The 27,449-nt window shown below is 43.7% G+C and overlaps 2 protein-coding genes across 10 annotated transcripts in view; one reads left to right on the top strand and one right to left on the bottom strand.

Moving 5' to 3' along the window:
* Window positions 1-12,132, top strand: part of NIM1K (NIM1 serine/threonine protein kinase) — a 56,847-nt gene extending 44,715 nt beyond the window's left edge. For both annotated transcript variants that reach the window (XM_008537105.2, XM_008537106.2), the window contains exons 3-4: window positions 8,894-9,162; window positions 11,267-12,132. In XM_008537105.2, the coding sequence (XP_008535327.1) occupies window positions 8,894-9,162; window positions 11,267-12,016 (1,019 nt within the window). In that variant the 3' untranslated portion in view covers window positions 12,017-12,132. The remainder of the gene's footprint in view (window positions 1-8,893; window positions 9,163-11,266) is intronic.
* A 9,139-nt stretch (window positions 12,133-21,271) lies between these two features.
* HMGCS1 (3-hydroxy-3-methylglutaryl-CoA synthase 1) overlaps window positions 21,272-27,449 on the bottom strand; it is a 36,092-nt gene continuing 29,914 nt past the window's right edge. For all 8 annotated transcript variants that reach the window (XM_070587652.1, XM_008537108.2, XM_008537109.2 and 5 more), the window contains 6 exons: window positions 26,883-27,048; window positions 25,886-26,056; window positions 25,310-25,416; window positions 24,357-24,482; window positions 23,977-24,140; window positions 21,272-23,070 (listed from right to left, as the gene is read on the bottom strand). In XM_070587652.1, the coding sequence (XP_070443753.1) occupies window positions 22,981-23,070; window positions 23,977-24,140; window positions 24,357-24,482; window positions 25,310-25,416; window positions 25,886-26,056; window positions 26,883-27,048 (824 nt within the window). In that variant the 3' untranslated portion in view covers window positions 21,272-22,980. The remainder of the gene's footprint in view (window positions 23,071-23,976; window positions 24,141-24,356; window positions 24,483-25,309; window positions 25,417-25,885; window positions 26,057-26,882; window positions 27,049-27,449) is intronic.

Here is a 27,449-nt window from a genome sequence, read left to right as displayed (position 1 = left end):
TAAAGAGAGAGAATATGCTTGCTCATTGGCCAGGTGGTGATGGGCCACCCCTGAGTCAAAGGCATGCCTGTGTCAAGTCAGCTGCAGCCCTTAGGGTCACATGGCCCACTGCTCTCTAGGCAGAGCCTGAGGTCCACAGAAGTGTCTCTGAGAAGGGGGAGTACACAGAGCAGCAAATTGATGGACATTTCTACCATAGAGACTATAACCAGCTAAGCAGAGCGATCACCACAAGCCAGGAGAAAGAAAGTGTCTAATTCTGTAGACAGGCTATTATATGAAGAGGACAGAATAAAAAGGGGCAACAACAACAACTGGTATTTACACAGTGACTTTCTTCTTGAAGGCCAAAGGCTTCTTGTCTGTGGTATTATAAAATTAACTTAATTCTAGTCCCTTGAGTTTCAGAGAACATGGCATTTCCCTGTGGCCTCACTGACATGCTCCCCTCCCTCCTAACCTGCCACAGAGTAGCCCTATTGTCAAACGTATAATGTCCCCTCTGGTTGTGGGATGGTATGTGTGAAAGAGAAGGGGAAGGCCAAAAGCAAGGCAGTGGAAAGCTCAGTCCAAGAAGCAAGTTTAAACAAGCCAGAAAACATAATGGCAGGTAACTTGAGCACAGGAGAAGGCTGCAACAGAAAAATGAATCCCAGACTTCACCTCCTGACTTGCAGGTCCATCCTGTAACGGCCTAGTCCTAGAACCTCCTCATCTCTCTTCTGGGCTTCTACCCTTCAGTGAGCCCCTTAGTCAAGGAAAGAGTAGAAAGGTGAGAACGAAACGAACTGAGAAGTGTGAAGGAGGGGAAAACCCAGATGCAAATCGATGGGAGGGGATGAAGAAAGAGCACAGCCGCTCAGGTGTTGAGAAATGGAATCTTGGGGGAGGATGGCAGAGTCAAGACTAAGAGACTGTGAAAAGGAGGGAGGACATTTGGCTACCCTGAGCTGACTGGAATGGAAAGAAAGAAGGAACGTTCCTCTAAAATCTTTACCTCTGGAAGAGGAAGGACATTTACTGTGAGTGGTTTAGAAAGCCTTCTGGGGATTTCTAGTACCCTGTCCCATTGCCGGGCCATGTCAGATTACATAGTAGGAACAGTGATTTGTACAAATATGGTCCCCCTAAAAAGTCAACTTGCCCCAAATTGTCATCAGCTTTTCTAGGAAATGTAAACAGTCTGGGTAAGACAATGGAGGAGAGTCCCAGGAAAGCAGTGGGTTTCAGTACCAGGGGCAGCTCCTAGGACAGTAGTTTTTAAAAAGGCACCAGCTGCTCTGGATCTCTAGAAAGAAGGCTCCAGTAAAGGCCCCCCGCTGACTGGAGTTTATTTTTATAGCTAACAGCTCAGATTCCCTCTGGCCTTGCAAGCTGATAGGGCAGGCTGAGCTGTCATGAGTCCCCTTTTAGGCTGATTAGAAATTTTTCAAAAGAGATGATGCCCTGGGCTTCTAAATATTTTATGTCCCATCTGTTGTCACAAACAAAAGTAAAAGAGGCCATGGATGCCCATCCCTTTCTCTGTTGCTGCCCTTCCTGACCTTTTCTTCCCTGGTCTTTCTTTCTGTTACTCTAGTCTCATGTTTCTAGAACCCTTTCTTCTTTTCTCTTTATTTATTCATCAGTTCATTCATTCCCTCTTTTTTTTTTTTTTAATACAATAAACTCTCCTGTGCCCATAAGTTGTTCTGGGCCTTAGAGGGATGAATAAGATACAGTTCTTGCCTGATGGGAACTCACAGTAGGTAATGGAGACAGGAAACAAATGGTAAGTGCTGTCACAGAGTAAGGCCCAAAGGGCATGCTCAGTTGTACCCAAGGGTGTCAGGAAAGGGTCAGTTGGCCAGGAAAGACTTGCATTAGGTCTCGAGGTTTGAGAAAAAGTTATACAGGTCACAGGGGAAAGGGAATTCCAGGCAGAGAGAGAGGATGTAAGGCGCATGGAGGTGTGAGCCAGTGTGGGGGATACTGGGGATTTAAAAGTAATTCAGCGAGGCTGGGGCATGGAATGCACCTACAGAGTGGTGGGATATATGGTGGGTGATGTAGGCAGGGGCTAGATCATGGAGAATCTTACATATCTGGATTTTGTCATTTAGGAATCAGGAGCCATTGAAGAGCTTTAAGCAAGCAATTAATACAGGTCATTAATATGATTTGATTTCAGTGAGGAAAGTGAATTGAAGTTGAAGAGTCAGGAAAGTTAGAATAAAATATTAGTCTGATGGTCCAGATGAATGACGATGTCCATCTCAACTAAGGAAGTGACAGTGAGGATGGAGAGAAGGGGATGCATTTGAAAAATCTTTTAGAATATTGGAAAATCTTGTGATCAACTGCATGGGGGAGAGCAGGAGGGGACAGGGAAAGGAAGAAGTGAAGACGACTCCCAGGTTTCCAGCTTTAATGAGTCAGCAGGGAAGAGCGAATACAAGAGAAGAAATGGAATTGAGAGTAAAGATATGGAGGTCATGAAGTAAATGAGTCCAATAGCCATCCTGGAGCCCAAGAGAAAGTATGAACGAGATATGAAAATGTGGGGCTTAACAAATCCAGGGTTTAGGGACAGTGTTGGAAGTCCTGATTACAAGTTTCTTGGTGTCAGACATTGTATCGTATTGATCCTTCGAGTTCCCCCACATGCGTTATAATAAACACTCAACAAATACTTGGGGAATTAAGTTAGTACACTAATTTCTCATGAAAATCCAGTAGTGGTGGGGAAGAGATATTGGAGGGAGAGCAATGGATGGCAGTACTCACTGGTGAGTTCTCTGTGCTGTAATCTTCTCAGAGGAACTCACTTTCTAGTAAAGTTTAATAGAGAAGGCCCACTGATTTTAAAAATTGATCCCTCCTTTTAAACGTATTCATTAAAACAGCAATTAAAATTGTTTTCCTATTTTAAAAATGCTTAGTTAGTGGCTTTGGTGAATCCATCTTAAAAATAAGTCCAATATTAGAAATACTATAACCAAAAATGTTCATTTTGGTGTTATTTATAGTGCAAAGGACTAGAAATAGTTTCTATGACCCAGTGATATAGGAATGGTCAAGTAAATTAAAGCATGTACACTGGATAGAAAGTTACACAGCCATTAAAAATCATGATTAAAAATCGGATCCTGGGCGTGGACATGGCACCACTCATCAGGCCATGCTGAGGCAGCGTCCCACAGAGCACAACGAGAAGCACTCACAACTAGAATATACAACTATGTGCCGGGGGGTTTTGGGGAGAAAAAGAAAAAAAAATAAGAGAAGTTTAAAAAAAAATCATGATTATGAAGAGTCTGTGGTAACGTGGAAGATGCCTGGGATGCGATAGTCAATGAAGATGCCAGGTGCCAAACTGAATGTACACTGCAATGATAATATTTATCCTGGGTTCTTGTGAGGATTAAATGAGATTATTCATTCAACATATACTTGTTGAGCACCTACTATGTAGCAGGCACTCTTTTAGGGACTGGAAATACAGCACTTTACCCAACAGACAACAATCTCTGTCCTATGGAGCTTATATTCTAGCGGGAAGAGACAAACAAAAATAAGTCAGTAAAATATTCTGTTATGTAGGGATAAGCGATGAGAAGGAAAACAGAGCAGGAGCAGGGACAGGCAGCAGTGAGGGCCGCAGCTTTGGATAAGTTGGCAGGGATAGCCTTACTGAGGAGGTAATCACTGAACTGAAAGAAACGAGGGAGCTGGCCACAGCTGCTGCTTTTCTATGGGGAAAGTGGTCAGGCAGAGGGAGACGCAAGCATATGCGCACCAAGGTGGGCGCGGGCCTGTAGTACTCCAGACATGGCTGAGGGGGATGAGGGCAGACAGTAGCAGGGCCCAGACCATGTCAGGCCAATATGTCATAGTGAGGACTTTGGCTTTTCCTGTGAGTGAAACTGGAGCCCTCGGAGGGAGCAGAGAAATGACACGATCTGGCTTATCCTTTCATAGGATCACCCTGGCTGCTCTGTTGAAAATAGACTGCAAGGGGTCAAAGGCAGAAAATGAGAGATCAGTTAGGAGCCCATTGCAATAATCCAGACAAGAGACAGTGGTGGCTTGGACCAGGAAGGAAGCCACGGAATGCTGAGAAGTGGCTGGATTCTGGCTATATTTAGAAGATAGAGATAACAGGACTTGCTGATAGATTGAAAGTGGAGTATAATAGAAAAGAGTCAAATACTCAATGTTTTGTTCTGGACAATGGCAAGAATAGAGTCTTCATTTACTGAAGTTGAGAAGACTATAGGAAGAGCAGATTTGGGGTTGGGAGGAGATCAAGAGCACAGTATTGAACATGCCTATTACACACCTATTACACATATATGGCAGAGGCTGTTGGTGCCTCACTCATGTCTCCTTGGGCCTTAGCATTTCAGTGCATGCAGGCCTGGCCTTCAAATGCCAGTCTCTCCATCTCTTTGCCTCTGGGCTTTCTCTAGTTACTGGAGCCTGCTCTTCCTGTATGCATGGGAGGCCAGAAATACAGGGGAATTAACGTCCCCCAGGAGCAGCTAACAACTAGTTACTGGCAGTAGTTGATGTATAAATACCCCAGCTCTCTCAGCCTTCTCATGATAAAACTTAGGCATGATAACTCCTAGCAGGATTAACTGGTAACTTGCTTAGTAACACATGCTTTATTGTCCATCTTCCCTTTCCTCTCTCACTTCCTCATCCTTCTACCAGTATTTCCTGGGGTCACCTCCCTCATAAACTACTTGCACTTGAATCCTGGCCTCAGGATCTGCTTCTGGCAGAACCCAAACTAAGATAACCAAGTGGAGAGGTCATGTAGGCAGGTGTATTTACGCATCTGGAATCACTGAGGAAGTGACTGTAGAGGAGAGGTCCAAGGACTAAGCCTTCAGGGATCCAACATTTAGAGGCCAAAGAGATGAAAAGCACACAGCAAAGGAGCCATAGAAGAAGTGGCAAGAGGTGGGAGAAAACCCAGGAGTGTGTGTTTTCCTAGAAACCAAACGATAAAGGTGTTTCAAGGAGGGAGGGATGAAGCCTAAGAACTGATCGCTGGCTTTAGCAACTTGGAGGTCATTGGTGACCCTGAGTGGTCTCCAAAGTAGGGTACACATACCCTAGGGGGTGCCCAAGATGATTCACTGGGATGAGGGAAGAATACTGGCATTTCCATTTATATTTATATGTAATTATATCTTTTTAATTTCTATGATTATGTATATTTAAAATGCATATGTTATTAGCACATGCATATAATTTATAAATAAATATACATAGAGTAGTGCTCAAAACTATTCTATTGATAAAGGAAGCCAATCAAAAAAGTGTATAGACTGGGGGCTGGCCCGGTGGTGCAGCGGTTGGATCCCGGGTGCAGACATGGCACTGCATGGCAAGCCATGCTGTGGTAGGTGTCCCACATATAAAGTAGAGGAAGATGGGCACAGATGTTAGCTCAGGGCCAGTCTTCCTCAGCAAAAAGAGGGGGATAGGCAGCCATTAGCTCAGGGCTAATCTTCCTTAAAAAAAAAAATTTCAGATGTCTGGCTTCTCTTGAAAAAATCAGATTTGGCAACACTGAGCCTACATGCAAGACAGTAACAAGTGTCTGGTGTTGAGGAGCAGCTGCCCCTTTGCACTGGGACGTGTACTCCTCAGGACTCCACAGTCCTCACTACTGCCTATTGCATCACTTGCCACCTGATTACCACCCTGGCCTCTAGAGACATTGGAATTTGTAAGTCCTGCTTTAAAGCGTGTGTTGCCCACTAGGTGGGACCCATGTCAGACTCTTCACCAGATTTGGAGAAAGGGGAGGTTTACCTCTCAAATTTGTCCACTTCTCTCTTTCTCCCCTGCCACTACCAAGAGAGTCCTGTCTCAGGATTGCTGTAATCACCTCCTAAACCACGCCCCTGCTCTGGGGCTTGTTCCTCTTCTATCGTGTCCTACACTGCAGCCAGAGTGTTCCTTCTAAAATGGAAATCAGATTATGACACTTTCCCTTAAAACCTTGTAATGTCTTCCCACTGCCCTAAAGATAGAGGCTACATTTCTTAAGACAGCCTCCAAGGCTGTTGGAGGCCCTGCATTGTCTGACCCCTGCCTGCCGCTCCAGGCTGGTTTGGGACCATCTCCCCTCCTTCTCTGTGCCCATCAGAGTGCGCTCCTTTCAGGTCCTCAAACACAAATGTTACGTCTTGCCCAAACCCGGAACACATGCCGTTCTCACTGCCCACTGCCCAGTGTAGGGGCTCCCTCCTCACCTCCTGCTCATAACTTGTGTCCTCGCCCAGAGAGGCCTTTCCGTCCTCCTGTCTGTATCCTTTCCTAACATGACCACACTTGTAATACGGCTTTTCGCAAAGTCCTTCGCGCTCCCTGGACTGTGGGAATAGCGTCTGTCTTTTTCATCGCCTGGTGCATAGTAGGTACTCACTGAGCATTTGTTGAAAGAGTGGATTGAGAGACCTGGTTCTTCAAGGGACAGCAGTTTCTACCACTTAGTGACAATTTGGAATACCAATGCTTTTTAAATGTCATATATGATTATACATTCATGTCACGAGGCACGCCTACAATCTGATTTAACACAAAGTGGAGGACACAGGTTGGGACTAGAGTGAGGCCGTCAAGGCGCGTGGGGTGCAGAACCAAGGAAGCTCTCCCTCTCACCACTCCTCTCCTGCCTCACTCTGGACCCAGTCCTGGGAGGGCTGCCACTCAAATATAATATATATACATAAAAAAATAACATAAAACTAGGATGTGCTAAAGGGAGGTTTGTGACAGCAGCCTGACCTGCACCATGACCTGATGATTCTTGGGTGCTTGCAATGTGGGGAATGGTGTGAGCAGTTGCTGCAGGTCAGAGAGGGCAGCAGAGAGGGACACGCACCTTAACAGAAGTCTGGGTCAGTGCTGGAGGGAGACAGAGGAGGAGAAGTGGCCTCTGCTACAGGCAATCTGCCAGAGTAAAGGATGGAATTCATTATTTTAGCTCTTAAAATAAGAGCTCACTCACACACAAAACCAGAAGTTTCTGTTTCAGGTAAGCAGCTGAAGGGAATCTTAATCCTAAAGACTGAACAGCAGAAAAGATGCCACTGGGGAGGAAGAATGTCCGGAGGCTGGGCAGTGGAGGTCCATCCGCTGGGGTCGATCGTCCTCCACGGTTTCTCACAAGCCTGGAGGGTTCTGCCTGTTTATGGCTTGCCTCCTCCTCTCCTAACACTGCCACCACCAGAGCAAGTGTGGCCACATCAGACACCAGCGAACCCTGCCTCTTTCCATTCCAGAAGCCCTAATGGACCTGCTTTAATATACCAATAACACTGCTATTTTAAACCAGTGGCATCTGTTTTCATGGGGGAATCACAGAGGCAAAGATCTTCAAAGCAGTTGTTTTGAAAGTAGGTCAAACAGGTGCCCTGCGATCTGCTCTCCCCATTTACTCGCCTGGTAAATTCTTTCTTATCTAAGAGAAAGTCTGGTCCAGTTTGAACCAAAACACGAATGAAGTTTTATTTTGGAGTAGAGGTGCATTAGTTTTCAAATGTTAACTATTTTTTATTACACAACCTATATTAATTGTTTAATTAGGTTGTATAATTAATTGTAGGAAAATTAGAAAATACAGACAAGCAAGACAAATTTAAAAGAAAGCCATCCATGATCCCCCTATTGATAAAAGAACTATTCTAAACATTTTGGTGAATATCTTGCCAGATTTTTTTTCTATGCAAATGTATATTTGTATTTTTCCTCACTTCTTCTATATTGAGCATCTTTTCATGTCAATAAATAAAGATCAACATCATTATTTTGATAGCTGCATGGTGTACCATTTTAGAGAGAGACGAACCCCACTTTACTTTAACAATCTCTCTTGCTGGATGCTTAAGCTGTTCCCCGTATCACAAAGATATTCTTACACATGCAGTCTTGTGCATGTGTGAGATTATTTCTTTAAGATTAATTGCCAAAAGTGAAATGGCTGAGTCAAAAGGCTCTCAATGTGTAATAGCAAACTACAGTCCAGAACCTCTGTACCAATTAATCCTCCCACCAGCAGCCCATTGCAGTGCTGGTCTCCTCATGCCGTCACCAACACTTCACACACATTCAGTACTGGTGTGTCCTGTGCTGTTACATTATGTGCCAGGCCCTGACAAAGTCAGATAAAACACAGCCACAGGGAAGGGGGGAGGAGGCCAAGACAGGCGAGGAGTGAACATTTACAGGCCAGTGTGCTGAGATGACAGTACAGAGCATACACAGAATTTGGATATCATGATCTTTCTGGGACAAGTGTCATAAAAGGCTTCCTGAAGAGGCTGGTTCTGAGGCTAACCTTGAAGGATCATCTGGAGTTAACTGAGCAAAGAACAGGGAAGGAGTGATGAGCCAGAGAGAGGAGATGATCCAGGCAGAGGGAAGGTCCCAGGTGGGAATGTTCAGTCCATTTTCAGAGAACCACAGAAAGTTCTGTAACGGTTGGTCTAAAGGGTGCACAGAGAGGTAGAGACCAGGAACAGGAGTGACGGACTATGAGGCTGAAGAGGGAGCTGGGCCTGATCCAGAGGGGCTTTCTCAGCTCAGTAAAGGAGCTTTAACTTTATCCAGAAAACTGGATAAAGATCATCAAACTAAAACCTCCTTGAGAGGCAGGAGTTGGCATCAAAACCTGTGCGTGGTAGACTCACACTGATCCACGGGACCAGCACTGATGTTGAACTCAAGGATTGCTCTCTGTCATTACCGCTGATGGGCTCTCCGAGCTTGGAAACAGCCACTTAGCCTCCGAGTCTAGTAAAATAAAGGGGCTAATCTAGGTCCATTCCGGTTATAAATATCTATGCTCCTAGGAAATCTGACATATACTTTGATTGTTTTTTTTTTCCAGAAAAGGTGGCCATTAAGATCCTGGACAAGACCAAGTTAGACCAGAAAACCCAAAGGCTACTATCCCGTGAAATCTCCAGCATGGAAAAACTGCACCATCCCAACATCATCCGCCTTTACGAAGTCGTGGAGACCTTATCCAAGCTCCACCTGGTGATGGAGTATGCAGGGGGTGGTGAGCTCTTTGGGAAGATTAGCACTGAAGGGAAGTTCTCAGAACCAGAAAGCAAGCTCATCTTCTCCCAGATCGTGTCTGCCGTGAAGCACATGGTGAGTGGGGACAGGAGTGAGAGTTTTGCTCACATTCTGCCCACAGTACGAGGGTGGGGCTGTAGTTTACCGTCATCTAAGCATCCCACAGCGTTTTAGTCCTACAAAGGCTGACAGTAGTCCCTTCTGTGAGCGTCAGAAGTCTGGCTAGGATTGTGTTCCCTGCCTTGGAAACAATGCCCAGGGATCTCCCGTTACATGGCAGCCTCCTGACTTCTGTGGAAGTTGGCAGGAGTACCTCTGAGCAGCAAGATAACCATCACCCACTCCGTGGCCACACCTGTTTCTCCAACCCCCTCTTCCACTACCCGCAGAGCTGGCTTCTTGCTGCTTCTTGGCTTTGCCTTCCTAACTCTGTGTCTAGAATGCCCTTTCCGCTCTTGTCATGCCTCACATTTCAAATGCTATCCCTGCTCAGTTCTGTCTCTCTCTGAAACTTTCTGGAGTCTCTCATCAGCTCACAGCCATTGGTGGACTCCTCTACCTCTTGCTGCCTGTGTGTTCAGCAGATTAACACTGGATTATGTCATTCTTATTTTAGTTCTCTGATTATTTCTTTCGATAAATTGACTCCTTAAAGTACACTCCCTAGTTCCCCCAAGAATTGGTTCATCTATGCCCTCTCTAGCATTGGTCGTATTGCTGGGCATGCAAGAGGAATGTGACTTGCAGACCTGACTACCACTTTTACTGTTCTGTTAGTGCAAAAGTTAGGACCACTCTCTCTATCCAGATCTCAGTCCACTTGGCAGGAAAGAGATGCTTGTCTGCAGTCCATATTAGTTGAGAGGCTGTTTCTGGTTTGCTTCTCTACCTGGATGTTGTGGGGCAAGAACTGGGGTCAGCGACCTCCTGGCCAAATTATTAGCAGAGGAATCAGTGACCCTGGGGGCCCAAGACAGCAGTCAGAAGGGAGAGGGGTAGGAAAAAGAAGTGAGTGAGATAGAAGACCGTGATTGCAAGGGGAGTGGATGTTTCAGACCTAGGGTACCACCACCAGTTGTCAGTTAAGCGGTCCTGTGCTGTGCTGTCCTTTCCCAGGGCCAGGGAATAAGCCAGACCCATACCAAGCAATAGGACAGATGGGCAAAGAGTTTCCACATTCTAGTTGGAAAAGAAATCTAGTGGGAGAGCAGAAGAGAATCCAGCAGTAGAGGGTGCCAGCTGAGTCCTCTGAAGCTCGCACTCTGACATTTCTCCCAGCTCTCTGGTCTCTGAAAGGAGGAAGAGTGAATCACAGACATAGATCCTAATTGTATTGAGTGAGTTCACTATGTGCCTGGACCATGCTGAACACTGCAGATGCAGCATCACATACAGTTCTCACAACAGCCTTAGGAGGTGGTTAGCAGCATCCTATTTTACAAAGAAAGAAACTGATACACACCTTACATAGCTGGTATAGTTGGACCCAGAATTAACCAAGTTGTCAAGCTCCAAAGCTTGGAATCATACCCCAGAAGACCCATGGGGGAAAAGTAACATTAAACCATTTCCCAAGAGCCCTTGGGACTGAACAAGTCAAGGGTCCTCAAGATTATCTGTCTGGATCCAGAATGCAAGGGTTGGGGGTGGGGCATGTGCTCACAACCCACAGCGGGACCTGCTGCTAGAACCTTGCCAAATAATAGCCGTCTTCCTTCTACTAAACTCTATAAAGAATTAAAAGGAGCCCACCCAAAGGAGCATGGCTAGAAAGTTGACAGAGGACTCCAAGCCTTCTCAGTGCCCTAGTTAAGAAATTGCTCAGCCAGAAAGACTCATATATGGCCTCAAAAACGAAGGATTACTGCTTCATTATGTAGTTTCATAAGATCTGGGTCTGATTTCTGGTGTTAATTCCTGAATCCACATGTGTGAAACAGGCTTCAACCCTCAGCCGACAGAATAGAACCTTTGGTCTATTTGAGGGGGCGGGGGAGTGGGTTGCGTTTGGCTCAAGGTTAGGACAGGGCAGCTCTTGCTGTTGGCTGACATGATGTAAGTTGATCTGCACTGAATTTGGTTATTACGGCATCGTCATCCCACCATTTCAGAGCAACTGATGCATTTGTGTTGGTATTTTACTTTCAGAATTATGATTTTTCCCTGTCTTCTTTCACAGCATGAAAACCAAATTATTCATAGAGATCTGAAAGCAGAAAATGTATTCTATACCAGTAATACTTGCGTGAAAGTGGGCGATTTTGGATTCAGCACAGTGAGTAAAAAAGGTGAAATGCTGAATACCTTCTGTGGGTCTCCTCCCTACGCTGCACCCGAACTTTTCCGAGACGAGCATTACGTCGGCGTCTATGTGGATATCTGGGCCTTGGGAGTGCTTCTGTACTTTATGGTGACAGGCACCATGCCATTTCGAGCAGAGACGGTAGCCAAACTGAAGAAGAGCATCCTGGAGGGCACGTACAGCGTGCCTCCGCACGTGTCGGCGCCCTGCCTCCGCCTCATCCGGGGCGTCCTGCAGCCCACTCCCACCGAGAGGTACGGGATCGACTCCATCATGAACAATGAGTGGATGCAAGGGGTGCCGTATCCCACTCCTTTGGAACCTTTCCAGCTAGATCCCAAACACTTGTCAGAAACCAGCACCCTCAAAGAAGAAGAAAATGAGGTCAAAAGCACTTTAGAACATTTGGGTATTACAGAAGAGCATATTCGGAATAACCAAGGGAGAGATGCCCGAAGCTCCATCACAGGGGTCTATCGAATCGTTTTACACAGAGTCCAAAGGAAAAAGGCTTTGGAAAGTGTCCCAATAATGATACTTCCAGACCCTAAAGAAAGGGACCTAAAGAAAGGGTCTCGTGTCTACAGAGGCATAAGACACACATCTAAATTTTGTTCAATTTTATAAATTGCATTAGGTTGCTGGTAATTAACCAAGATCATTGTTGCTGCTTTTAAACTTTTTCAAGGACAACTTGGGTGGAGACATTTTTGTAATTTTTAAATAAATTTTAATTTAAGATATGCATTTTTTCCCCAAAGGTGTCTGTTAGCTCAGATTCTGGCTTGATTTGCTATCCCGTTCACAGACTCTAGCATTCATCCGTTTAATCAAGAAATATCTATGCAGTGCCTACTATGTGCCAGGCACTTTTTAAGGTGCCAGGGAAAGAGCAAAGAATGAAATAGGCCGGGTCCTTCCTTTCCTGAGTAGGATATCCTAAGACTGGACAAAGGCTCTGACACAAGAAAATATTTTTTAAGAAAAATATTAGATAGTGATAGGTGCTATGCAGAGAGTTCAGATAGGGTGATCTGATATTAGAGTCTTGCTACTTTGCATTAGATCATTAGACAAGGCCACTTTGAGTAGATGACAATCTGAGATCTGAATGAGAAGCAAGAGTGACTCTTGAAAAGCAGGCCAAGATCATTACAGGCAGCTAAGGATTTTAGACTAGCTTCCTCCCAAAGAGAGCCTAAGACAAAGGCTCCCTATAGAGTAGCTTATGGGGAAGTGGTCCTTGGGAGCAGGAGTGAAGGGCAGGGGAGAGAAACAGGGAAAGCCACTACCAGTTGGCCAGTGCTACAGGTGACTGGCACTTAGTCCTGTGGGATCTCCTGAGGAGACTTATGAAACACATCTCAGGTGTCTGCCCAGGGGACAAAGGGAAAAACATTTATCCATCAGCTCCTGTTCACCATTGGTTAAGAGTGGCCTCACAGTGTCACCTGCCCTGTCCTTCAAGATTATGCAGTGTGAGTGCCAAATGGGTACCCTGTGCTTCCCATGCCTCAGTGTCAGAGAAGCCCTGGAGCGAGAAGTAAGAGGTACACAGCATTTGCCTGAGATAAGATGCAGTCAAGTAGGACCTGCATGAAGCTGCCCAAACTTGCATGGAAATGGTCACTGCCTCAGGGCTGGAGGAAGAAATGTGGCTAAAAGGATCTGAAGTGGTGCACAGCCCACTCCCACCCCCACCCCAGGGTCTACTCAGATTTGCTGGCTGTTAAATCCAATCTATTGCAGTCATCTCCTTCTATGGGTTGGGACCTGGAAAGACTTAACGCAGCAGGATTCGTTTTCAAGTTCTAGTGCATCAGAATCACCTGGAGGGCTTGTTAAACCAAACTGAGTTTTTGATTCAGTACATCTGGGGTGGGGCCCAAGAATCTGCATTTCTACCAAGTTCCCAGGTGATGCTGATGCTGCTGGTCAGAGACCACACTTTGAAAATGGCTACTCTACAGTCATTACTGCAGCTGGTCCTGAGGCTGTATGTGGGCTCATCCCTCCCTCCTCCGACACACATTCTAAATTTCCCTCACCTTTGGCCAGCAGGTTAGCTGCTCTAGATTGGGTAGTATGACTCAGACCATGATCATCAAAGAATTCAAGCCTTTAGTTGCCTTTTCTTTCTCAGGCCATGGTTGCTGCGATTGCCTGTTCACCATTATCATGAGGCCCAAAAGTGACACTCAAGTGAACCTCTTGGGTTCCAGACATACTCCGCTTTAACTCCGTATGATAGTCAGGGTCAATAATCTCCACCAGCATAATAGCTCCTTTCTTTGCTTGCTTGTCCACTGGCACAGAGATCCCAAAGTGACCATGTGATAGTCATAGATTCCAACTCACTGGACCCTCACTGGGTCCCTTGGTGAAAGCATCGCCCTGACCCCAAGAACCAAAACCTCTAATCTAGCCGACCCTACGTTGTAGGAAAGAGAAATTCTTCAAGTGGGTTGCTGATTGTGATGGTGAGAGAAGGCAATCCTACTTCTACCCATTGGTCCCCAAACCTGTATATTTTGACAATAGGGGACACTTATCTATCAGTCATTGTTAAAGCATCCTAGAGGACAGCACCTCAACTCTACAGGGTACTGTCCTATAGCTGGTGCCTTAGTTGAGCCACTCTGTTCTTCTATATTTGCTGGCTGCTTTGGTGTTGAGGTATATAGTGCAGGGGAGGAAGACATTTCCTCTACCCACTCTGGGTCCTTCTGGCCGGAAAATGAATTAAATTCACATGAGACAGAATAACAGGAGAAAATTACACAAAGCTTTACAACATGTATACATGGGAGAGGCTCAGGCAAACTGAGCAACTCACCAAAATGGCTGAAGTTCTCACCTTAAATACCATCCTCAGGTAATGACAAAGGAGGATGTTGGAGGTGGGGAGAGTCAGTTATGGGAGATTACCAGAAAAGCACAGTAAACAAGGGTAAAGTTATCATGCAGATTTAAGTCCTTGCCTTCCAAATTGTTTAAGAGTTTCCAGAGATAAGGTCATCCCCCCTTCTTCCTGGTACAGAGAGGGAGACACCTTTACAGATGGAGATTTCCTTTACAAATGTAAATGTCACTTAACAAAGGGTAAGTAAATTCTGCTTTTCAGAGTTTCTTTCCTGTCTGCAGTTTTTAAAAGTAAGCAGCCCAAAATAATCCTCACGCCAAAGAGACATATCTTGGGGTGGCCAATTCCAGTCCCCCACAATAGTAAGATAAGTAGATCCCATGGTCAGGTGCCCATTCCCCCACTGCCTTTGCCAGGAAAGTGGTCCTAGAGGCAATGTTATATGAGATCGTATGACAATGGAAGATATTCTCTGTGTCATAGCATGATTGTATTGGAGGATACACTGCAGGCAGGAAAGGCAAACCCACATCCTGAGTAGATGTCAGTTCCAATAAGGATGAAGCACTGTTGTGCCCTATGAATTTATGACTCTGTGGACCTGACAATGCCCAGCTCCTGAGGAGAGAGCTCCATTTGCTAGGTCCCTTTGTGTCCCATAATCAGGTGTTCAGTTTCTGCTAGAGCCGTTAGGATGCCAAGAGCCTGAGTTGTTAGTTCTCGGTTGCAGAAAGCACGGCCTCACTCCAGACCCTATGGGGCTGTGCTATAACCTTCTACTGGGATTGCCAGAGACTCCACAGAGTATTTTTTCTTTCTTTCTGCTTTTTCTCCCCAAATCCCTCCAGTACACAGTTGTATATTTTAGTTGTGGGTCCTTCTAGTTGTGGCACGTGGGACGCCGCCTCAGCGTGGCCTGATGAGCGGTGCCACGTCCACACCCAGGATCCGAACCAGCGAAACCTTGGGCTGCCACGGCAGAGCACGCGAACTCAACCACTCGGCCATGGGGCCAGCCCCCTCCACAGAGTATTCTTAACTGCCACATACACAGCCAAAGTAGCAACACAGTTTGCATAGAAGCCTGAAACTGGATCTTCTTTCGTGTGTGGGATCACTTGAAACTGGCAACCCTGATAAATGGGTTGGAGGAATATACCAAGCACAATATATATGCTTCCAAAACCCAGAGAGGCCTACTAAACCCTGTGCCTCTGTTTCAGTGCTGAGGGGTAGAAGGTACAACAAGTTATCCTTTATCATAGAAGGAGTATGTAGGCATGCCCCACATCATTGATCTTTTAAATAATTGATCAGTGTGGCAAGCCCCTGCTTCTTCATGAAGTTTATCACCCACTTTCTGGCACGCTTAGTCTTACTAGGGCAACTGGAGTACTTGCCGTTTTCTGACGCCAAATCTACCCAGTATGTTATCACATTATAGTGGACTAGCATGATGTTCTGCAGAATGTCAAGATGATCGAGGCCCTTTTAGACTATACTGTGACATACAGCAGGAGATTAAACATTGCCTAGAGGCAATAGAGTAAAGGAGAAACACTGTCCATCCCAGAGGAATGTGAACTGCATTTGATCCCCCTTTCTGATGGAAATTGAGAAGAATGCACTTTCCAAAGCAATAGCTGCATATCAATGCCAGAGGCTTCCAGAAAAGATACCACGTTCAGCTGGCAGCCACAACAAATGAACAGCAAGCAATCCATCACCCTCTACTATCTATCTGCTCTCTTTAGGAGTCTGACGGATAAGGTAAATTAAACAGGGTAATGATCACACCCATAAGCCGTGTCTCCTTTCAAGTTTTTGATGGTGACACTGATGGGTTTGTTTCCTCAAGTGGTTGCTCATCATTTACTAGCATGGCCAGGGAGGGGGTACAGTTTCAAAGGTTTCCATGCAGGTCTTCCTCCCCTAATGGCTCTTACTCCACAGGTCAGGGGTCTAAATATATTAATCCCAAATATATATTTGGAGATTGAGGAAAGAACCCCAAGGCAGGGCCCATTGTGAGACAGACTTTGGCCAGAACTCCAATTATCACCTGGTTTCCAAAGGCCCCCCATTCATACATAGGGTGATAATAGCATTTAGGGTTCCCTGGTAGCTATTTCAGCTTTTTATCTTTTTATCTCAGACTTTTTATCCAATAGTCCTTAAAAACTCTGGGTCTGTAGCTCATATACATTTGTGGCAGCAGGACTTTTCCTCAAGGAGAGCTGGCCTCCGGCTCACTGTGCACTGGATTTGTAAATTAACTTAGATCTGGGACCATGGTTTTCTCATTGTGACAGGCTACACCAGCCTCTGTTCACCAGCTTGCCTCTTTTCTATTTTTTTTTTTTTTTTGGTTCTGCAAGTCAAACAACACTCTAGCCAGCTGTCACTCACTACTCCATGATCTACAATGTACCCCGATTTCCACTCCAGCCTTACGTTGCATTCTATCTTGTCTATCTCACCTGTGGCATTTAAGTAATAATTCATGGCCTCTGCCATTCTAGAATCCCACCATCCCCACTGACAACAGCATGTACAGTTCCATGCCAGTGTTTCCTACTGTCAACCCCTGCCTGTAGTGGGCAGCCATCACTGAGCTTTTTGTGGGTGCTGGTACACCCCTTCCCAGTGCATTCTTTATTGCCCTAGTGAAGGCGGTGTCCTCCTGGGGAACGTAGCTAGGCGGTTCTTCAGTCTCACATGATGAATCCACTCTAACATTCACACCTCCTGAACTTTCCAACCCTTCCCTTAACACTATGCCACTGCAGTTCCACCATCTCCACCTCATTTACCGTATGCCATACTCATGTCCATGCCTCAGTAGCCATCCCAGCAGTATATGAGGACCAGCTTCAGATGTCCTTCACTCCATGTCATGGGTAAATGCTCCCATAATGAACTCTCCTTTATCTTGCCTAATATTCTCTCAACCTCCACCACTGGCCCAATACCCTCAAGATCCACTCGTGCACATTTTCCCGTGGTTCCTGACAGTACATATTAGCCAGGTTCTGCAATTCCTTGTGTCTAAGCTATTTCCTCCCAGACAGAGGTGGCATTTCTCCGCTCAGGCTGTGTTGAGATCTGACCTGGTTCTTCGTTTGGAGAATACCGGTATTGTTCTGGAATTATGATTGTTCTGGAATTAATTGGAAGAGGATGTCGAGGTCAAGCATCATCTTGCAGGCATCTGCCTCACTAGAGGCCTTGGCAGGGTCTTCAGGCAGGAAGGAGGAGCTGCTCCTGCCAGCATCACATGAGGGGAATCTGGTTTTTTACATTTTCATGCACACTATTGTTACTAACTTAGGCCCCAGTGTCCCACTCTATTCCTATCAAGGCTCTGACTTTGATAAAGGAGAATTGTCAAGACTGAGTATGTTATTTCCTTTGCAGCTCAGCCAACCTTACAATTAGATCCCGGGCCTGTTTTAGGTAGTTTTCCTCAGCTGCAGGAGATAAGGCTCTCTGCAACCCTGGCTCCAAAGGCTCTCAGGCATTCAGTGTGCCTTGAGTTGAGAGTTGGCTGACTTGAGCCTGTCGTTTTTTTTCCAGGCTTCCAAAGCAGTTAATAAAACCCAGCCAAATCCAGTCTTTATCTTTGCCCCTGCACTGTTCAAGAGCTACAGGCACCACACGGTCAAAGGCCTCATCTTCCACCTACACCTAGAGATGACAGTCTTGGTCGTAATTGGCTGCTCCTGCATGCCAGGGGTTGTCAGCACCCTGCTTCCCAAGAGTGCATTAGTGTTCCATTGACGTAACAAATTACCACAAATATAGTGGCTTAAAACAACACAAATTTATCAACCGACAGTTCAGTGAGATAAAAATTTATCACAGGGGACCGGTCCGGTGACGCAGGGGTTAAGTTTGCACATTGCACTTCGGCGGCCCGGGGTCCCCTGATTCAGATCCCTGGTGTGGACATGACACCGCTTGGCAAGCCATGCTGTGGCAGGCATCCCACATATAAAGTAGAGGAAGATGGACACGGATGTTAGCTCAGGGCCAGTCTTCTTCAGCAAAAAGAGGAGGATTGGCAGCAGATGTTAGCTCAGGGCTAATAGTCCTCAAAAAAGAAATTCATCATGGGTCTCACTGGGCTAAAATCAAGGTGATGTCAGGACCAGGTTGCTTTCTGGAGTCTCTAGGAGAGAACCCATTTCCTTGCTTATTTCTGCTTCTGGAGGCAGTCCATATTCCTTGGCTCATGGTCCCCTTCCTCCATTTTCAAAGCCAACAATGTTGCATCTCTCTGACCATCCTTCTATAGTCACATCTCCCTCTGACCGCAGCCCAGATTCTCTGCTTTTAAGGACCCACATGATTAGGTTGGGCCTATCCAGACCATCTAAGATAATCTCCCCATCTCAAGGTCCTTAACCATAATCACATCTGCTTTTGCCATCTAAGATAACATGTTCACAGGTTCCAGAGATGGTCATCTTTGGTGGGGGGAGGCAAGGGGTAGGCACCATTCTGCCTGCTACGAACAGCAATGGGGTGATTGCCATGACTGGTGTGTGAACCAGCTCCGACCTCCTGTTCTGAAGCTCTGCTTTCTAGGGCCATTCTGGGTACTAACTGTCTTAACCTGGATTCTCTGCCAAAAAAGGTGAATGGTATGTGGTAGGAATCAAAGGCAAGCGCCATCACATTCTCTGACATCCCAGTCAGACTACATGGAAGCAGTTGCCACAGTGTGGCTGGAGTAGAAGTCAGGGCAGAGAAGGTCTGATGTGGGGCCCAAGGTTTCTGGTGCATACATCAAAGGCTCTAAGGCTAGAATAAACTTGGCATATTTGAGGAATGGAGAAGGCAGGGCAGATGAAAACATAGTATGCCTTGATGAGTGTGGTATCGAGTTGAGTAGGTAGGGAACAGATCCCATAAGAGTTTGCAAGCTTGAATAAGGAATTTGATACATAGGGTGAAAAGTGCTTACTAAGGTAGTCCAGGCAGCCTTCAGGGAGGAAGCAGCTCTTGAGATGAAACCCCACAGATCAACAAGCCTTTCTTTGCTAAGATGGGTTGGAGGTGCTAATTTAATAGCATGTGAAAGAACTGGAGGCAAGGGGAAGCTTTTGCAAAATTAGTCTAATAAAACTTTTATGAATTTTTTACTGTAGATGCCTGCACAACAATGAAATAAGACAAAGTAAAAGATGAATTCGTTATTTTTCACTTCTAAACATTTCAAACGAAAATGCATTTTTTTAAAGACTGGCACAAGCTAACAACTGTTGCCAATCTTTTTTTTCTTGCTTTTTCTCCCCCAATCCCCCCAGTACACAGTTGTATATTCTAGCTGTGGCATGTGGGACGCCGCCTCAACGTGGCCTGACGAGCAGTGCCATGTCCGCGCCCAGGATCCAAACAAGCAAAACCCTGGGCCACGGAACCAGAGCACAAGAACTTAACCACTCAGCCACGGGGCCAGCCCCCTGAAAATGCATTTTTTATTACTATAAACTTCCTGAGGACTGGCATTCATAATCATCAGCACCAAATTACTGCTTTTATAATAATTTGTGGGGAAAAAAAAATCACAGGTCAACTATTTTTTTCCACCACCAATTAGGAAAAAAATGAGAAACCTATGATTTATCTAAGAGCAGTTGCTAGAAATTTTACAGAAAGTGTTTACCTGTATGTCAAGATTACATAGCTCTAAATTACTTTTTTTTGAGGAAGATTAGCCCTGAGCTAACATCTGCTGCCAATCCTCTTTTTGCTGAGGAAGACTGACCCTGAGCTAACATCCATGCCCATCTTCCTCTACTTTATATGTGGGACGCCTACCACAGCATGGCTTGCCAAGCGGTGCCACGTCCATGTGGGACGCCTACCACAGCATGGCTTGCCAAGCGGTGCCATGTCCACACCCGGGATCCAAACCTGTGAACCCCAGGCCACTGAACCGGAACGTGCAAACTTAACTGCTGCGCCACCAGGAGGCCCCTCTAAATTACTTAAAGATCCTGTTCCATTCCTTTTCTATCCATTCCACTTTAGTGTTTCTTTCAGGACATTTCAAACAGCAGACAAGACAGGAAGTGTTTCAACTAAGTCACAGAAGGACCAAAAGATCAAAAGACACCTGTATCTGTTTGAGTTCCATCTAGTGTTAAATTTACTCAGTGTTCATAAAAATAAACAAAAACCCAGAAGGTGAAAAAAAAAGTTAGGTGCACAAATAGAGAAAGCACAAATTCTAGACAGGAGAAGGAGAAGAACAGAACTCTTAAAGCCATATGAATTAGGATCCTGCAATTTGCAGATGTGACTTTAGAAAACATTGGACTGGCCTCATTTTCTAAATGAGCCAGAGGGATAGGAGACTGGCCCAGAAAATAAGAGAAATTATTACTAAGTATTGAATCTAGACATGACATGATAAAACATGGATCAGTGTTAGAAAATAATCTGGTTTATCCCTAATTCATACAATCCTGAGAGTTGACAGGGCTCTTGGAGATGATCTAGCACAATATTATTGCCAAGGCAAAAACCCCCTCTGCAGAAGCCCGGGCGCCAGCAGCATGTGACCCTTAGGCTGGAGGCTCTAGCTGGGAGTAGGCAGTTTGATATTGGCAATAAAATTTGCTTTTAATCTTTAACTGCCAACTCTTAATTTTAGGTTGTTTTTAGGAAAACACAGTTAACTCTCTTCATAAATGTTTACAGCAAAGTTTATACATACTTACCACCCAATTCGGGAGTTAATTTCTTGGTTTGAAGTGTAAGAATAAAGAATTATCAGTATAAATTCCTTCATACTAGACAAGTAGCTCCTTGAAGGCAAGACTATGTATCTTAGAAATCTTTATTTCTGACTTAAGCAGAGTGCCTTGCTTATATCAGGTTTTAAAATGTTTGTGGAATGGTGAATGAATGAATTGAAATGAATGCTCATATTTAAAAATAGCATATTAGCTGATTTCTTGCCTTAACTCTTAGTTCAGGAGGGAAAAAGAATACTCAAATATCTGAAATATTTCTCTAAAACTTTATTCAAAGTTATTGACCTCACAGTTAATAAGGTGCACAGTTAATGCTCTGTGCCAATAATGCCAGGCCTGCCCACTGCTGGCAATGGACTTTGAGAATACCCATTTCCTGACACCCAAAAGTTAAATTACTCTTTTCAAAACATACCAAACTCCCAATACTTGCAAAAGTATTACATGCACCATTTCCCCATCAATCTTTAAATCTGAACTTACATTATTAATCTACATCAGTGGATGTTAAAATGAAGTAATTTTAACAAATTATGACTGTACAAATCAAAATACCACTAGTTAATATTAGACAAGAGTATTTTACAAACACTACATTACATATTACCTTGCAATTCGAAACATTACATTTCATATTGGAATAAGTTTTTTTAGATAACTGAAACTTCACAGAATTTAACAGCAAATAAAGTTTAAAAAATTTAGTTCTGTACATTAGTTCCAACTATCTCTATTTTACAGTCTATAAGGCTCATGTCATAGTTCAGCACCAAAGAGATCTACAAAACTGTCTAACCAGTATTCTTATTCATCCCATGTGATAGTTTTTGTTGTTTTTTTAAGGGTGAAAGTCTGAGAAAATGCTTTAAAAAAATCCTACTTCCACACCCTGAAGTGGAATACTCTTTTTGGCTGGTCATTTTATATAAAAACTTGGTTGTACCTTTTTATTTTCATTGAACAGATATGGGGAAAAAAAAACAAAACAGGAAAAGAATACTTACACCATGAATTCAGGTTGTCAGTCTTTGAGTTTATAACACTGAAGCATCAGAATTAGCTTAACAATGCCCTGCCCCATCTTTCCTTTTTATTTTAAATGTTTAAAAGGCAGCCAGAAAAATGTTTTATTTATTCTTCAAAATAAGGTGCAAAGAAGGATTGCAACAATCGACTTCCTCATACACATCTCCAAAAACATGTCAATGTTGCTCAGCGCCATCCACCTGGAATGCATTTGGGAGCAGCCCCACAGCTGCTCCCACGGCTCCCGAATGTACCACGCTGTCTGTACCGGATGTCTGCCCAATGCTGGCACCGCTCTGTTCACAGAGGTCATTACAGTAACTTGTCACTGCTGGCCTGGACTTAAAGTGACATTCCAGTTTCCAGAACCAGTGTCACCATCCCAACTCTTCTTCCTCTTCAGGATTTTTAAGTTTTAGAAAAAGAGCATGTTTGTCTTGCCATTTTCAAACAAGGTTTGTGCATATCATATTTTAAGACCACATTCCCTAAACTAGAAACTTTTTTCAAAAACCACAGGTACTTTCAGTAATCTTGTTTGTTCAAAGTATAAAATTCTTACATGTTTAAAAAAATTAAAATTGGAGACTAGTACCTCTGCTCTCTTCGCCAGAAGCACACGATTCATCATAGTACATTTAAAAACTAAACTTCATGCATACGAATGGCCAGAGGTATGAAGTTTACAGAGCCCTTGACATCATTCGAGTACAGTAAGCGTTGGCTAGACCACAACAGGAAGCATGTTAGCAAATTGAGCAAAGAGACTTTCCCAAGAACACGATAGTTTTCTAGGCTCCATGTCAGTCACATAAAAATTTAAGCAACATGTAATCCTTTAAAATTGTTCCAAGACATCCCATTCCCCCAACCGTTCCCATATACATCCCACCCGCCCCAACCCACACTGAAGTCTTCCACCTCACACAAGTGTCTTAATGCTTCCCGTTACTGAGGACAGCTGCGTCTGGTTCTGCTGCTGTGGCAGGGAGCCTTGGCACTTTCTTAGCAGGACTTGGAATATGCTAAAATCAAAGGAAAAATGGTGTTGTCTCATATTTTTTTTAAAAAGTCATGGTGCTAATTAAAATTCCAATAGAAAAACTGATAAAGGACAACTTTGGAGACGTTTATGCTACATTTATCTTCCATATAACTTTTCATGGAGGAACGAAATAGCCATTCTTTACTCATATAGAAAGAGAGTGAGGAAGGCCAGAGATCCACCACACACAGTATTTTACTTGCTACGTCTGGCATTCTCAACTCAACACCAGTGGCTTGACCTGCTACCTAATTAGTACCATAGCAAGAAGGAAGACTACACATTCACCAAATTTGTGATGAACAGACAAAATAAATAACTTCAAGGTTATAAAGACCTTGAAGCATGGCTATGATCCTGGGCAAGTGATTTAACCTCTTGCAGCCTCACTTCTAAAATGGGGATATCTACCTCAAGGTGGTTTTTATAGGGATTGATTAAATTAGAAAACGTAAATAAAGTGCCTAGCATATAACAGGAATTCAAATCATTGCTATTATTGTCACATCTTGACAATTTGAGGATAGTTCTGACAATGGCCGGAGAGAAGAGACATAAGGGGCTCAACACCCTGTGCCTACTTCATCTCTCCCCAGACATTTCCACAAATGAGCCTTCTCTCTAATCAGTCTTCCTCACATGCTGCTATTATTAATAAAACCTAGTATTTACTGTGCACTTTTAAAATGCTAATAATCTAAGTGCAAAGCACTCCCTACAACTAGAAAATGACACAGCCAGAATCCAATCCCTTGTCTGAACTACTCTGTTTTATTGATACTCCTTTAAGTGGCTAAATCTGTTAGGTCCCCTTAGTCCTGAGATCTGGTGATGGAAATTTCTCACCCTGCCAAAGCCCAAGACCAACACAATGAGCTCGACCTACCTCAGCAGCTGTGCTCGAGTGCACAAGCCCTACTCCTTCATCCAAAGTGTCGTCATTTGGAGAGGGGCGCCGAGCATACGTTCTTCTGTGCTTTTCATCCACTCTCACTAAGTACCACGTTCCTTCAAAGAGTGAATCGACGGAACTCTGAGGAATATAGTTGACTAAAGGAGAGGCAGAGAATATGAAACATCAGTTATGACATATAATTCATCTGATAATAAAACTAGAGAAAAGAAGTTGCATATTTTCCTACATTTCTCACCTACATCAGATTAGTACTGAAGAGAGCCTAGATATCCTTATCTTCTACATAACATGTTTCACGTTATATTAAACATTCTGCGTGTATATGTTTAAACACAGTTTAATATTTTTACCCAAGTGATGAGTGTCCTCTCTGAGTTTCATGTTTTCAGCAAAAACATTTGGTGCCACACAAGTTCTTGAGTCAAGCCTTGATTTAAGATCACATAAACTTGCTGTTATTTTATCAAGAGCAGACCCTAAAATAGTAAATAATTCCAATATCAAAAGACTAAAAATAGCATGCCCAAAAGCCCGAACACAATGTTGCCAAACGGCAGAAACAATTTTTCATTTCTTGTAGAACTGCTGGCTGCTGTTCAGTTAAAAGCTAAAGGTGTGCCTATTTGGCAGAGCTTCCTACAGCCTCTGACTAAACATTTGTCAAGTTAGGCAATGGGTGGGATTTCAAACTGTAACTAATTTGTCTATAGTTAATCTATGACACAGTGTTAACATAATGACAAGTCTTCCACCAGTTTTTCTCCATGTTTTGCTCCTTCCTGCTCAGGGAAGATACAAAAGTTTCCTTGAATATGGCCAAGACCATAAACCCATAAAAATTAGAACTTAGTATAAAAACAAACCAACAAGAAATGATTTGGTATTATTCACTCATATGCTCAGACTCAAAAGCTGCCTGCATTAAACAGATATAGTTCCCTTTCCTTACCTACATCCCCTGGCTACATATACTTAAAAAATGACACAAAAGATAAAGTTACTTGCCAAAGAAGGAAAAGTCAAACATTATGCCATACAAAAAATTTTTAAGCTGATTATATATTTTTTCTGACTTGGAATGAAGAAAAGAAGACATTCTGTCTCAGATATAGCCCTGTCCTTTACCCAGCTGAGGTAGATTTTTAGAGTAGAGAATAAAAGATCCGGCTATGTTGAAAGAAGTAAAGAGGATTAAAATGCTATAATGATCTATGGGACAGATTCAAGTGCTCGCTTCAGCAGCTGAATCGACCTTACCACAGAAGGTTCTCAATACATTCTTGTTGAAAGACTCAGCATTTACCTGGTGTGGCATCTTGTGTAACTTTAAGGGAGTAAAGGGTGGCAGCCAAACCAGAACCATAAGAGAACACGCCAATCCTCTTTCCTGCCAGCTGCTGAGGTGAGTACCTATGAAGGGGAGGAAAAGCTATTAACAAGTTTCACTGATCCAAAACTACAATGTGTAGAAAGCCATAAGTTGGAATAAAAATTCATCCTCTAGCCTTAGAGACCCAACCTAAAGCTTTACTAGTACAGCAAGGAGGCTGAAAACAAGCATTTCATCTCCTTGAGAATGATGGGGCTTATGAAAGGTATTATGCCATAAAATAAGCTCCTTTGTCAACCAGGGAGAGATGGGTCAACTGCAGGTCAAGAATAGTGAGACTCTGAGAACTAGGAAAGCCAACGTGAAATTAAATATTCTGGATAACTGTGGTCTCACCCCATATATCCTTCAAGTCAATGGACAATAGGTTAGAGAGCCTGGACATAAAATATTCTTTGACTTGCTACCAACATGCCCGATACCAGACGCGGCTGTAGAAATCTAACATCCCCAAATGAGGGGAGTTAAACCACTGAAATTTATACTCACTGTGCTAGAACAGAAGCGAGGGAACCATACACGGAAGATGTGTACATATTTCCATTTTGATTTGATACAAGCAAAGATGCCTTTGTTTTCTGATTAAAGAGTTCAGAACTAGCCTTCACAAATGCCTTTTCCACATCTCTATCAAAGTAGGTATCTTCTAATTTCACATCCCTGGAAGATTTATAAAAAAGACAATTTTACAGTGTCCAAAGACTACATTTTTATTATATCAGATAGTGGACCTAACTAATATTTTAACCTGTGTGTATGATTCTGTTTTCCTGTTTATTAAAAAACCAAACAACAGCATGCTAATTGCTATAGAAGACATAACATCGTACACAAATGGTCCTTTTTCTCAAAGTTTTTTATAATCAGGGTAAGACACCTTGATTCTATTGGTTTAATACACCTACTAAAGCTTTGTTGTCACCAAACAGAATACACTACTACTTCAAGGCCACAATAGTGTCTGTTTAGTTAGAAAAGTCATGCTGTTACAGGAGCCTCTTAAAAGTTGAGTAGAATTTTATCAGATGCAGACGGGACACAGGCAAGAAGAAACAGAATGAGTTGAACAGGCATAGCATGCTAGGGATCCTTAAAAGTGGGAAAAACGTGGCAGGAGGATGAAAGCAGACTTCAACAGAGGTAGTGTGCAGGACAGACATGGGCGAGAGGGGCTACAGGGAGGCAGGGAGAAAGAGGCTGTTGTAGTAAATATAGGCACCTGTGGGGCTACAGTATCGTGGTGACAATGGGAAGGAGGCTAAAAGGAGGAAAGCAGAAAATCTCAGCAAAAATGACTAAAGAATTCATGTAGGTAAGCTATCACTTCTCTAAGACTCAGTTTCTTAATCGATGACATAAATAGGTTAGAGTAGACAACATCTAAGATCCTTTGACTCTAACTTTTTCAGGTCTGTACCAATAATAGTTTAGCAGATATAAAAATGCTCTCTTACAGAAGGAAAAAAAAAATCACAACTCCTCTTACCCAAAGGCTTCCAGGCCACTATAGATACTATTTTTATCTCTGTTCTGGTCATTAAGAAAGTCATTCAGCAACATCCGAGCTAGAGATTTCTGAACCAGTTTACAATAGGGTGAGTGAAAGATCATGAAGCCAAAATCATTCAAGGTAAAATCTTTATCTTTTCCCTCTGAAAGAGAAATCCAAAAAAATTATGAAATTAATATAAGCCACTAAAGGGGCCGGCCCCGTGGCTGAGTGGTTAAGTTCCCACGCTCTGCTTCAGCGGCCCAGGATTTTGCTGGTTTGGATCCTGGGCGCAGGCATGGCACCGCTCATCAGGCCACGCTGAGGTGGGGTCCCACATACCACAACTAGAAGGACCCACAACTAAAATATACAACTATGTATTGGGGGGACTTGGGGAGAAAAAGCAGGAAAAAAAAAGAAAAGGAGATTGGCAACAGTTGGTGGCTTAGGTGCCAATCTTAAAAAAAAAAAAAAAAAAATATATATATATATATATATATATATAACCCACTAAAACTTTTGAAGTTTGATTTTAGAACAGGCCTAGAATGTTTTTATATC

The sequence above is a fragment of the Equus przewalskii genome, chromosome 20 (assembly GCF_037783145.1).
Source record: "Equus przewalskii isolate Varuska chromosome 20, EquPr2, whole genome shotgun sequence".
Taxonomy (NCBI): Eukaryota; Metazoa; Chordata; class Mammalia; order Perissodactyla; family Equidae; genus Equus; species Equus przewalskii.
Note: the sequence above shows the minus strand (reverse complement) of the source record. Positions and strands in the feature narration are given on the sequence as shown.